At 42.1% G+C, this 12,809-nt stretch overlaps 1 protein-coding gene across 1 annotated transcript in view; it reads right to left on the reverse strand.

Moving 5' to 3' along the window:
* The window catches only part of CCDC18 (coiled-coil domain containing 18), a 78,518-nt gene that overhangs the window by 28,927 nt on the left and 36,782 nt on the right, over positions 1-12,809 (reverse strand). Inside the window, exons 16-19 of the mRNA XM_056123246.1 lie at positions 12,461-12,538; positions 11,311-11,427; positions 7,746-7,913; positions 1,563-1,705 (exon numbers count right to left, since the gene is read on the reverse strand). Coding sequence (XP_055979221.1) covers positions 1,563-1,705; positions 7,746-7,913; positions 11,311-11,427; positions 12,461-12,538 — 506 coding nt within the window. The remainder of the gene's footprint in view (positions 1-1,562; positions 1,706-7,745; positions 7,914-11,310; positions 11,428-12,460; positions 12,539-12,809) is intronic.

The following is a 12,809-nucleotide window of genomic DNA, read 5'->3' on the forward strand; positions in this document are numbered from 1 at the left end:
ATGCCAAATACCAGTAACAATGATGGGTCTCATTCTCCTAACCCTGAAAGAGCCTTGAATATGGCACTTTTTAAAATCTCAGGGCTAGGACGAAGGAGACGTTACTGGGGCCTGCTCGAGGCAATCGACGAACAACAGGATGGTTGTGATCATGATCGTGAGCTGTAATATGGGTACAGATGCATAATATTCAGATTATTAAAGATTAGATATTTGTGGTGTTAAGATTTAGGGTAAATCATGTAAGTAAATTGGCTGAGTTATACAACATCAAAGGAGTTGAGGCCTTATTTTATTTTTTGTTTTGGAGCCACAACCGATATGCTCAGGAGTTAGTACTGGTTCTGTGCTCAGGGATCACTCCTAGCAGTGTTCAGGGCAAATTATGGGGTATTGGGGATCAGACTCGGGTTGGCCACATGCAGGGCAAACATCAAACCTGTACTATTGTTCTATATTGTATTACAGTTCTGGTCCAGGAGATGAGTTTCTAAAAAGAGGTTCAGGGGAGCATTGCAAGGTATTACCCAAAAAGCCAAAATAAATAAATAAAGTAAAAATTTAAAAGAGAGGCTCAGGTCCAGAAGAATCAGTCAGATGTGTAACTACCCTGCCACAATAAGAGTGATGCAGGACAGAACAACAATAAATGAGGTGGCCAGCAGAGGTCAGCAGAGAGTGATGATAAGAGAGCATACAATGTATGATGTATGATGCCACAGTATGTTTTCAGAGTTGCAGAGGAAAAGCAATGACTCTTCTGAGAGGGAAGTCAGAAGTCTATTACCGTCAGAGAAAAGAAGAGATAGAAAGCATCTCAGGGAAATATTTCTAAGGGTGGACTATGAATTCCGGAAGACAGTATTATAAAGTGGGAGTGTTTTAGAAGTTGGGATAGGGTGGGGGGGGAAGGGACCAGAACACATGGTGAGGTTTTAATGTTAATATGAGCTGATGATGAGCTGGAAATCTATAGCTTCTTATGGTGTCTTCTTATAAAGTGATTTTTAAGCCTATGGAATTGGGGCTTATATAATGTAACATAAATATGTAGAATTATAAGTCTGGTGAGGAGACTGTATTTGTGGCTATGTTTAATTTTATTGGTTTTAGGGCCATATTGGCAATGTGTATGTCTTTGCTGCACATAACTGTTGTGTAGAACCTTAACAAATATTATTTTGGTCTTAGGGTACTTACAACATAGAAGGAGAGTTAAGGGTTATTTGGGGCCAGAGAAATAGGACAGTGCAAACTCTCACATGGCCAATCCAGGTTTACTCTCCAGCACCACATTTGGTCCCCTGAGCACCACCAACAGTGATTCTGAGTGCAGAGCCAGGAGCAAGCCCTGAGGTGAGTGTGTCCCCACCAAAGAAAAGTGGGGAGGTGTGTGGTGGTTATTAAACTACAACCAAAAAGGTAAAATAAAGGATAAGAGAGAAATACAAATAAAATACTATAGGAATATAGACCATGGAAAAATTAATTCCTTAAGCAAATGCATCACTGAACATGATGTGAAACAGAAAGATAAATACAGGCAAATCCATCTACCTTACCTGGCTGTACCCGTGAGCTCAGCAATTTTCTGCCTCTTCAAATCTGCTTCACGTGTGGCTGCATCACATTTCTCCTCCATTTTTCGCAATTTTTCACTTGAAATTTCCTTTTGCTTTTGAAGGTCTTGTTCCAGTTTTGAAACCTTACAGTTTTCACAAATATTTTAAGTTCAGTCACAGCTCATTGTTATTTAGAAAAACATATCTAATCAACTATATGATTCAGTACCAGTAAGTCCTTCAAAAATCAAAATACAAATCAGGAATTATTTTAAAATATAAAAGCAAACTTAATTTTAATAAAGGTGGTTCAATCATATACATTTATAGAGGAGGACACATCAAGAATTGAATAAAATAATAGTAAAAGTTCTCCCCTTTCTAAAATGTTTCTTTTCATCTCAAAAGAAAAAAAATGTTTTCTTCACAAAAAGACTCATTCTTGGGAATGGGTGAATTCTACCAACCCCTGTTCTTCCCAGAGCCTGGTAGTCATGTCCATGAACTGCCTCTGGTGCTGTTAACTGGCCATAATCCAGAAACTCATAAATAAATCTCGAAAGAGATCAGCAAGCTGCAGAGATGCTTCTGGACTCCAAAGTCACCCAACCAGCTAAGACTTTAACCCAAGCTGTATCACCCCATCAAAATTTTAGAAATCCTGGAGCAAAAGGGGGCACGTGACATCTCATAGTCTGAATCACTGATGTACCAGGAGTAGCAAACCACATTGGATGGGATGTAAAGTAGAAGGCAACCAATCTTGACTAAGAAAATAATAACACTCAAAGCTTAATCTGTAACAATATGTTAGTAATCTCTTATATAAGAGCTCAATGGCTTAGGGTATGATACAAAAGGGTGAGATACAACAATGCTCACACTTTTTTTCAAGAAACTATTTTTGATTATTTTTAGTGAATTAATCATAACAAGCAATACAAAATAAATCATTTAGGGCTTGCAATTTGGGCAGTCTTGGGTTGTGGTTGGGAAAATAGAAAACAATGGTGAGAAGGTGAGAAGGTGTAATGGTGGTGAGATTGGTGTTGGAATATTGAATGTAATAAATCACTGTGAACAATTTTATAAAAATAAAATAACAAAAAAAAAGCAACAAACGAAAAAGATAGTTCACTCAGCGAAAGACTCCTAGATTCTTATCTGTCCTCAAAAAGTAAAATCTGTGTTTACTTGCAACAAAACTTGGTTTTGCTTTTATTCCTTCTTTTGCCTGTTCTACTACAGTAAAGGGTTCTTCCTCTTACATAAGTAAATTTGCTTCTTAGGTCATCTGCTTCTCTTCCTATCTGCTTTCTTGGGAATCTCATACTATTTTTTTTGTTTGTTTTTTTTTCTTTTTGGGTCACACCTGGCGATGCACAGGGGTTACTCCTGGCTCTGCACTCAGGAATCACCCTGGTGGTGCTCAGGGGACCATATGGGATGCTGGGAATCAAACCCCGGTTGGCCGTGTGCAAGGCAAATGCCCTACCCGCTGTGCTATTGCTCCAGACCTGGGAATCTCATACTATTAACTATCTCTGCTTTCAACTCTCCTGAATCTTCAATCCCTTTTTCTCAAGTGGTATTTTTGTTTGTTTTTTTTTTGTTTTGTTTTCATTTAAACATACCCTAGGAATTCTCATTATTTAAAAAAAAAAAATCCCTTGATACCTCTATCTCCCTCCACCTTTTTCTTTTCTCCTTTGTCTTCTGGTATTGGGGCCACCCCTGGCAATTCTCAGGGCTGACTCGTAGCTCTGCACTCAGGAATCATACCTCGCAATGATCCAGGGACCAGATATGATGCCAAGAATCAAATCCAGATCAGTCATGTGCAAAATAAACACCCAACCTGCTGTACTATCTCTCCAGCCTCTCTCCTTTTTCTTTACTCTTATTATAGCCAAGCTTCTCCTTGTCAACAATTTGTAGCAATCTGGCAATTCTACAGAAACTGCACTTATGTTACCAGGGATCTCGTAATGCCAATTTTAATGGATATTTCTCAACTCCTATTTTATCTGACCTTTTTACTTATTTCTGTTTTTAAATTTTGTTGGTTTTAGGGCCACCCAGCAATGCTTGGGAGCTACTCCAGCTCTGTGCTCAGGTTGCTCCTGACACTGCTGGGAGCAGCATGTGGTCCTGGGAGTCAAATCCAGGTCTCTTATATGCGAAGCATTTGCTCAGTCCACTGAGTTATCTGTCCAGCCTGAGTTACTTAAATTACAGGGGCTATTTCCATTGGTGCCAGAGTCACTCTGGCTGGCAATCCTCAGCCAGGGTGGAGACCTGACAGGTCTGTGCTCAGCCTGGCAGTAAAGTGCTTGGAGCCTATAGGGTAAATGGGCCACCTACACAGTACTGTGTATGGGGGCAGCTTTTTGTGCCAGGCCTCAACTTGAATCCCACAAATGCCACACATATCTACCACTCTTTTCATTCCCAGCCCCTTTACTTGACTTTGATTGCAATAAATAGTCTGTGATACCAAATTATCATTCCTTCACAAAACACCTTCCTCAAAGACCTGTCCAAATCAGTCTCACTCCTTATTCTGCATTTTCTCCTGTGTTAATTCAGCTATTCTGTGTTTTCAACGAATCTCAGTTAATCTTGGGCTAAAGATTAAAATTATCTCTGCTGTTCTTAAAAATTAAATATATTTTATAACACGATTGTATACACACTGGGCTGGAGCAATAGCACAGCAGGTTGGGCATTTGCCTTGCACACAGCCAATGTGGCTGACCCGAGTTTGATTCCTCCGCTGCTCTTGGAGAGCCCGGCAAGCTACTGAGAGTATCTTGCCCTCATGGCAAAGCCTGGCAAGCTACCCGTGGCATATCCGATATGACAAACATAGTAACAAGTCTCACAATGTTACTGGCTCTGCTCAAGCAAACCGATGAACAACGGGAGGACAGTGACAGTGATATACACACTAAACTAAGGTTCTAAGAATATAATTAACAGAATATACAGGTAAAAATGGAAGGAAACCTTGGACAATCAATTCAATAGTACGTTTATGAGCAGAAAGAATCTCAAAGGACACAACATGGAATTTAAGTCTAGTAGCACATGAACAAAAGGTAGAAAAGCTAATTAAATAGATCACGAGAGATATCTCCAAGGGCTGGGGGTAGGGGGTGTCACATGTGGCATACCAGGGGCCCTGACTTAGATTCCCAGATGTGCACAGTGCCCCCGACCTCCAGCACTGTTGAAATTGGCCTTGGTCGCCGCCCCAGCACTGCCAGGCGTGAGCAGCAAACCATCAAGGCCGACAGTTGGGGAAAGTATCATCAAGAGTGGCACTGAGTCCTGCTGGGAAGGCCCACTCTCAACTTAAATCGATACAGAGAAAATGTTATCCCAAACACTGATGAAACTTTTAGATACGAGCTTCAGTTCCTCAAGGAAGTTAAAAAGAACACAAAGATTTCTAGGGGGTATGGTGCCGCCAGCAGGTCAATCTGTACCTGTGAGGCGAGTGCCATCAGCAGCCTGATGGTGCCTTCAGACTTCCAGATACCAAAATTCCTGCTGTGCCTTTGGCCAGACCCCAAAAACTTGGGGCAAAATTTACCAAGAAAGTAAACAGTCAAAGGTTAGGTATGTGGGAAACACACCCACAAACCACCTCTGGCTCAGCTATATAATTGGAAGCATGGCCTCTCTGGTTCCTGATCGAACTGCTTAATGGCCATGATCCCAGAGACTCAGAAACAAATCTTGAAACCCAGCAGCTTTTGGCAGAAATGTGTCCGGTCCCTGCAATAGGATTTCAGTGCTGGGCCAACCCAGATGGGAATAGGTTTCGTGCCTTGGCCTATTCCCCCTGGCAGCCCAGCGGCCACCATCCTCCAGAGGCCACTGGACAGTCAGGTTTGGGCCCGCAGTAATGAGACACACAGGGCCTCAAGGGATGGGGGTTGAGCCAGTCCTGTCCTCCCCACCCCAACGAGACCCCAAGTCATCGCCCACGAATGGCCTCTCTGGCTCCTGATTAAGCTGCTTAACGGCCATGATCCCAGAGACTCAGAAACAAATCTTGAAATCCAGTGGCTTTTGGCAGAAAAGCATCTGGACCCCACAGTAGGTTACTGTTGCTGGGCCACCCCAGCGGGGAAAGGGTGCTGTCCCTCTGCCTGCTCCCCCTTAGTGGCTCGGTGGTCGCCATCCTCCAGAGGCCATTGGACAGTTAGGCTTGGGCCCGCAATGACGAGACATTTTGGGCCTCACAGGAAGGGGGTGGAGCCGGGCCTGACCTCCCCACCCCAACGAGACCCCAAGTCATCGCCCACGAACGGCCTCTCTGGCTCCTGATCAAGCTGCTTAACGACCATGATCCCAGAGACTCAGGAGCAAATCTAGGAACCCAGAAGGTTCTGGCAGAAATCCCTCCAGATTTAAGTGTTAAAATTTCAGAATTTCAAAATCGCGCGGCCACTACTGCAGCCACGCGACATCATATGTTATTCATAACCAGCAATAGAAAACAAATTGTCTACTGTTGCCTTTTCAGCAGATCTGAGTGTTGGGGTAAAATCTCAAATAATAATGGTGGGTCTGGTGTCAAAATATTGAATGTGATCAAAGCAGAGAGAGAGTAATGTGGAAATCATCTGCCCCACAGGTAGGGGGAGGGTGTGGGATGGGGTATCCTGGGGTTGTTGGAGGTGGAGAATGGGCACTGGTGAAGATATGGGTGTTTCATTGTATGACCGAAACTTAGACCCTAAAGCTTTGTAACTGCTCTCATGGTGATTCAATAAATAAAATTATAAAAAATGAAAAAAAAAGTAAGGTGGAGTTCATGCACAATTCAATCAGCTAATCAGTGGCTGAATAAATAGCAGTACTCCTATATATATATATAAAAAAAGAACACAAAGATTTCTTAAAACATACATGAAGAGTGGCCAGAGCCTAGCTCAAGGCTGACCAGGATTCAATCCCTGGCATCCTATATGGTCCACTGAACCCACCAGGAGCAATTCCTGAGCCCAGAGCCAGAAGTAACCTTTAAGCACTGGTATGGTGTGACCAAAAAAATCAAAACCAAAAAAATATATATATATACATATAAAAAATAGAATCAAATGAAAAGCATATAAACTGGCAAATTTAAGGTGAAACAAAAGCAAAACACTGTTATAGAAATAAAAATCATTTTAGAAGAAAACAAGAATGACAATACTGCAAGAAGAAAAGCTAATGACGGGACTTAGGAAGCTGGAATCAAACGCTAAGTGAAGGAAAACCACAGAATGAAGCTGTGCAGGAAGCTTAGCAAGCAAGAGATCTAAACTTCAACAAAAAGGATGGGAAGCCACAGGAGAAATGGCTCTTCAAACAAGAAACAAACTCAGAACACCTGGCTGATGTGTTTGAATTTACTGGAAGGATTCTTTAGTTTTACTAAGGATGAATTCAGAATACACATGGAAGCAACCATAGAAATAAAAAGCTGAAATATCTTGGGCTGGAGAGCTAGTACAGATTGTAGAGCACTTGCCTTGCACATGGCCAACCTGGGTTGGATCCATGGCATCCAATATGGTTCCTGGAGCACAACCAGGAGAAGTCCTGAATACAGAACCCAAAGTAAGCCCTGAGCATCACCAGGTGTGACCTCCAAAACAAAAACAAAAAACAAAAAAAAATTTACACAGATTTGCTGCTTCTTTTTTTTTTTTTTGTCTTTTTTTTTCCTGGAACCAACTTGGGGGCATTGAGGATCAAATATTTTTTATAAAGTGAAGAGATTGTTACTGTTACTGTGTCTGGCATATCCAATACTCTCGGTAGCTTGCCGGGCTCTCCGAGAGGGGCGGAGGAATCGAACTCGGGTCGGCCATGTTGGCCGCTTGTAAAAGTGAAGAGGTTAAATAGCAATTTATATGCGGACTTATTAAACTTTTTCCACTCTAATCTCCTTTCACCTGAGAAATTTTTATACAATGTATGTATACAAATCAAACATCTACTGATAATAAATTATACATTTATTTTTAAACCAAAATTTTTCATGACCCCAACGTTCAGTTATACAGTCCCATATAGGGTCATGAAGCCAGGATTTATTTATTAAAAAAAAAACATAAAACAAAACCTACTATCAATTTTCCAAATGTCTTGCAAATAAACACCTTTCGGTCCCTCACCTACCTGCTTTTCGAGTTTGATCTGAATGTCTTCTAGCTCCCCATTCCTGATGGTCTCCTGCTGTAGCATCTGCTGCTGCTGCTGCAGCGTGTGCTGTAGAATGGCGTTTTGCTCAGTGGTCTCTTCAACACTGTGGTTTTTAATCTTTAGCTCTTTCTGTAAGCAGTATACCTAACAAATATAAACATAGGTCATTACAAGGCTTCAAACAGAAAGCAATAAAGAGGTCGAGGCCGCCTGCTCGATGAAACTGTCACCCCCACATGCACACGTAGTTTGTCATAGGGGAGGCAGTGTTCATTTTCTGAGGGGGGGAGGACACATCTAGGGATGGTGTCTGGGAGTGGTGGCTTTTGGATTATCCCCTAACTCACTCATTTTGCCTGATGCTTTGTTTCAAGAGACTGAAATTTTGATCCTTGTGACCATTTCTATGTTACAAGTCCCAATAAAAAACTCAATCTTGGTGCTGGAGCAATAGTACAGCAGGTAGGGCATTTGCCTTGCAGGCGACCAACCCAGGTTTGATTCCCAGCACCCCATATGGTCCCCTGAGCACCGCCAGGAGTAATTTCCTGAGTGCATGAGCCAGGAGTAACCCCTGTGCATCACTGGGTGTGACCCAAAAAGAAAAAAAAAACCCAACCTTTTTTTTTGTTTTGGGCCAGACCCAGTGGTGCTCAGGAGTCACTCCTAGCTGTGCTTGGAGACAATGTAGTGTCAGGAATCAAACTTAGGCCACCTGAATCCAAATCATGAGCTCCAGTTCATTGAGCTAGCTCTTCAGCCCCCTTAGACCCTAAACTTTTCATTTAATTTGATGTTTTTTGGTGTTTTTTAATTTGGAGCCATATTGGCAGTGCAGATTTGCAAAGAATGCGGGTTAGCCCATTGAACTATCTTTCTGGCTCAACCCTAAAGTTTTTAAAAGAAAGTAGCAAGTATAAAAATTTTATATTTTATACAATTATACATGGGGAGGGAGCTATAGCACAGCAGGTAAAGCGTTAGCCTTGTATGCAGTCGACCCAGGTTTGATTCCTCCGCCCCTCTCAGAGAGCCCGGCAAGCTACCAAGAGTATCTCGCCCACACGGCAAAGCCTGGCAAGCTACCCGTGACATATTCGATATACCAAATAACAAGTGTCACAATGGAGACGTTACTGGGCCCGCTTGAGCAAATCTATGAACAATGAGAGGACAGTGACAGTGACAATTATACATGCAGGTAAACAGAAAATGAAAAATTAATCATTAGCGTGGATTTTAAGTAAATCTTCATTTAAAGATTTCTTATAGTTTACATAATGACTTTTTTGGTTTGTTCTCTGCATTACTCAAGAGCTTACTCCTGCATCTGCTCTGAGATCACTCCTGGCAATATTTCAGGGGCCACATGGGGTGCCAGGATCCAACATGGATTGGCTGTATGCAAGGCAAGAGCCCTACTTAATGAAATTTAAAAAAAAATTTTGCTGGAGCAATAGTGCAGCAGGTAGGGCATCTGCCTTGCACGCAGCCAACATGGCCGACCCGAGTTTGATTCCTTCGCCCCTCTCAGAGAGCCCGGCAAGCTACCAAGAGTATCTCGCCCGCACGGCAGAGCCTGGCAAGCCACCCGTGATGTATTCTATATGCCAAACACAGTAACAAGTGTCACAATGGAGACGTTACTGGGCCCGCTCGAGCAAATCGATGAGCAACGAGAGTACAGTGACAGTGACAGTGAGATACACAGTTACAAAGTTGTTCATGATTGGTTTCTGTCATATAATGTACATTTCCTACCATCAATGTCCCAGTTTCTCTCCTGCCCGTCACCCCACTTCTAAGGCCTTTCCCTCTCCCTTTCCCTCTCTCTCTTTCTCTCTCCTGCTCTCTATCTCCTCTGTTACTGCTTTTGGAATATCGAATACACCATGAGGAGTGTTCCAGGCTCTGCCGTGAGGGTGGGATACTCTCGGTAGCTTGCTGGGCTCTCCAATAGGGACGGAAAATATGTATATAGGCATATATATTCACGGCTGCTTCTCCGGGAAGGGAGCATAAAATAAGGACCCCATAACCATGGCACTGGACTCCGTGCCAGGCTGTTTTCACTTGGGGTGCCCCAGAGGGGGGCGGGTAAGAGCCCTCCCCACCCCAAGGGACCCAGCCCTGGCAGCCGACATCCACAACCCAACCTCCACCACGTACCAGGCTGCTTTCCACACACTCAGGCAAAGCCTCAAGTATGAGTGAAGTCCCAAGGAACCCAGGTAATGCGGAACTTTGCGAGCTTGGATTCTGGGCTCAACAGGACTCGGGAGCAGAGAACCTCTGCCTACTTCCCCCAGTTTCTGGTCGCCCAGGGATCACACCCATAAGATACTTCCTGCTGGTACCAGATAATCTCCTCATCAGGCACCGTCCAGAACTCATGGCTGGTTCTCCCAGAAGGGAGCATAAAATGAATATATCCCTGGACTGTGCGAAACATCATAAGACACTCCCTACTCATTTTCCACAATTACCACACCATATTTGATGGGGTTCAGACAGTAGGCAACAAATCATAGAGGGAAACAAATCATCACTATGACCATCCCTATGAGCCAATACTTAATGAGTATCTATTATGTTTATTTATTTATTTATTTATTTGCTTTTTAGGTCACACCCAGTGATGCACTTGGCTCATGCACTCAGGAATTACTCTTGGTGGTGTTTGGGGGACCATATGGGATGCTTGGAATCAAACCCAGGCTGGTCACGTGCAAGGCAAATGCCCTATCCGCTGTGCTATTGCTCCAGCCTCTCTACTATATATTTAAAGCAAAGTAGTAATACTGAGACTACACAGATAAATAAATCAAGAAAAGTTCTCCATCTGGTATCTGAGAGATTAATTTCAATAAAGATAAATTTCAAGTTCTTCAGAAAACTGGAAATGAACAAAATGAAAAAAAATTTAATTTTATACTTATAAATCTAAAATAATGCTCTGCATTGTAGCACTGTCCTGTTGATCATCGATTTGCTTGATTGGGCACCAGTAATGTCTCTATTATGAAACTTGTTGTTACTGCTTTTGGCATATCGAATATGTCACGGGTAGCTTGCCAGACTTTGCCGTGCATGTCACGGTTAGTCGCAGGCTTTGCTGTGCAGGTGGAATACCCTTGGTAGCTTGCCGGGCTCTCCGAGGGATGGAAGAATCAAATCCGGGTCAGCCGCATCAAAGGCAAACGCCCTACCCTCTGTGCTATCACTCCAGCCCTGTGCTATAGCTCCAGCCCTATTATTCATTTTATATTAGAATTACTCTGATACAATTTATTCTTCTGATTCCTAAAAATAGATAAAAGAATCTGAATTTTTGTGAGGAGACATCCCAAGCAGTGCTCAGTGGTACCCTGCAATGTTTGTTCCTTAATAAACATAAAATTTTAACTGAAATAGTATTGGAAATATTTTCTTAGGAAGCTGTCTTTTTTTCTATAATCTATGAAAAGATATAAAGTAACTTGAAAATAAATATCTCAAAAAGAAATTATTTAATTAAGCTCTGTTTAAAGGAGATGATTACCTCTTCAGATTTTTTCTTTAGTTGTTTTTCAAAGTTTTCTTTATTTCCCTCCAACTGATTCAAGTGCAAGGCAAGTTCTTCCTTACAAATTTCCAAAGCTGAGTCTAGTTGTCTGACCTAAACATAAAAAGCAAAAGAGAGGAAATCAACTAATATTAATGAAGGCAAATGCCTTATCTACTGCACTATCCCTTTGGTCCCTCTACTTCTTATTATCTACTCCTAAGTTATACAAAACAATTTGAAAGGATAAATGCACACCATTAGTCAATGCAGCCCTTAGCACAAGAGCTAGGATATGAAATCAACTCAGGTGTCCAACAACAGATGAATGGGTAATAAAGGTGCAGTGTAATGCACAATGGAATATTATGCAGCTGCAAAGAATGATGAAATCATGCAATTCGCTGCAACGTGGATGGAAATGGAAGATACTGTGTTAAGTGAAGTAAGTCAGAAGGAGGACGAATACTGGATAATCTCACTTACCTGTGTTATACAGAACAACAGGGCAAGGAAGGTATCAGGGAGGTTACCGAGATTACCCTGGACCCTAGATTATAGAAATGAGAAGGACAAGGAAGGAAAGAACTGGAGGGGGCGTGTAGGAAGAGGAGGGGGGAGATAACAGGAGCCAGAGTTGTGTCAGATAAGATCAAGGTATCTATCTAAACAACAGCACCAACAACACTATTCACATAAGATTACCCAAACTCCAATAACTAAACTTAAAAGTGTGCCTGTCATCACGGTGATTCATTAAAAAAAAAATTTAAAAACTTTTAAAAAGTGCCTGTCAAAGAGGCAGGTTGGGGGTGGGAAGGAACCTGGGGACACTGATGGTGGAATAACACTGGAGGTGGGACTGCTCTCAGAACACTAAATGCCTCAAACTCTATTTAGAACAGATTTGTAAATCACAGTACCTTAATAAAAAACAATTAAGTGGGGAAAAAGGACTGAGATATTAATGGGCCCAGTCACAACTTCTGCACCTCTGCTTGCAGCTCCATCCTCCAGGGGAGACTAATCTCTGGCTGGCTTGGGAGGCAGATCCATTCCCTTCCCGCTAAGTCACAGCAGCCTCCAAAACCAGAAAAAAAAAAAAAGGGAATTTTAAATAATAAATTAGGAACATTGGTAAACTAGCCTTTATTGTTTCTTCAGATACTTGATTCTGTAATGCTTTCAAGGCTTCATCTTTCTTCATATTTTCCTTTTCCATTTCCTGAAAATACACAAATTATTAGAAAAAATAAGCATTTCTATACTTATTTAATAACAAACTGTTTTAAAATTTTTATTCAGCTGTGGCCAGGGAGATAATACAGCAGGTAGGGCACTTGCCTTGCACACACCTGGCCAGGGTTTAATCCCCAGGACCCCATATAGTTCCCTGAGCCCTCCCAGGTGTAATAATCCCTAAGAAAAGAGCCAGGAGTAAGCCCCGAGCACCACCAGGTATGACCAAAAACAAAACCAAAAAATTTTATGTGATG

The sequence above is a fragment of the Sorex fumeus genome, unplaced genomic scaffold (assembly GCF_029834395.1).
Source record: "Sorex fumeus unplaced genomic scaffold, SorFum_2.1 ptg000047l, whole genome shotgun sequence".
Lineage (NCBI taxonomy): Eukaryota > Metazoa > Chordata > Mammalia > Eulipotyphla > Soricidae > Sorex > Sorex fumeus.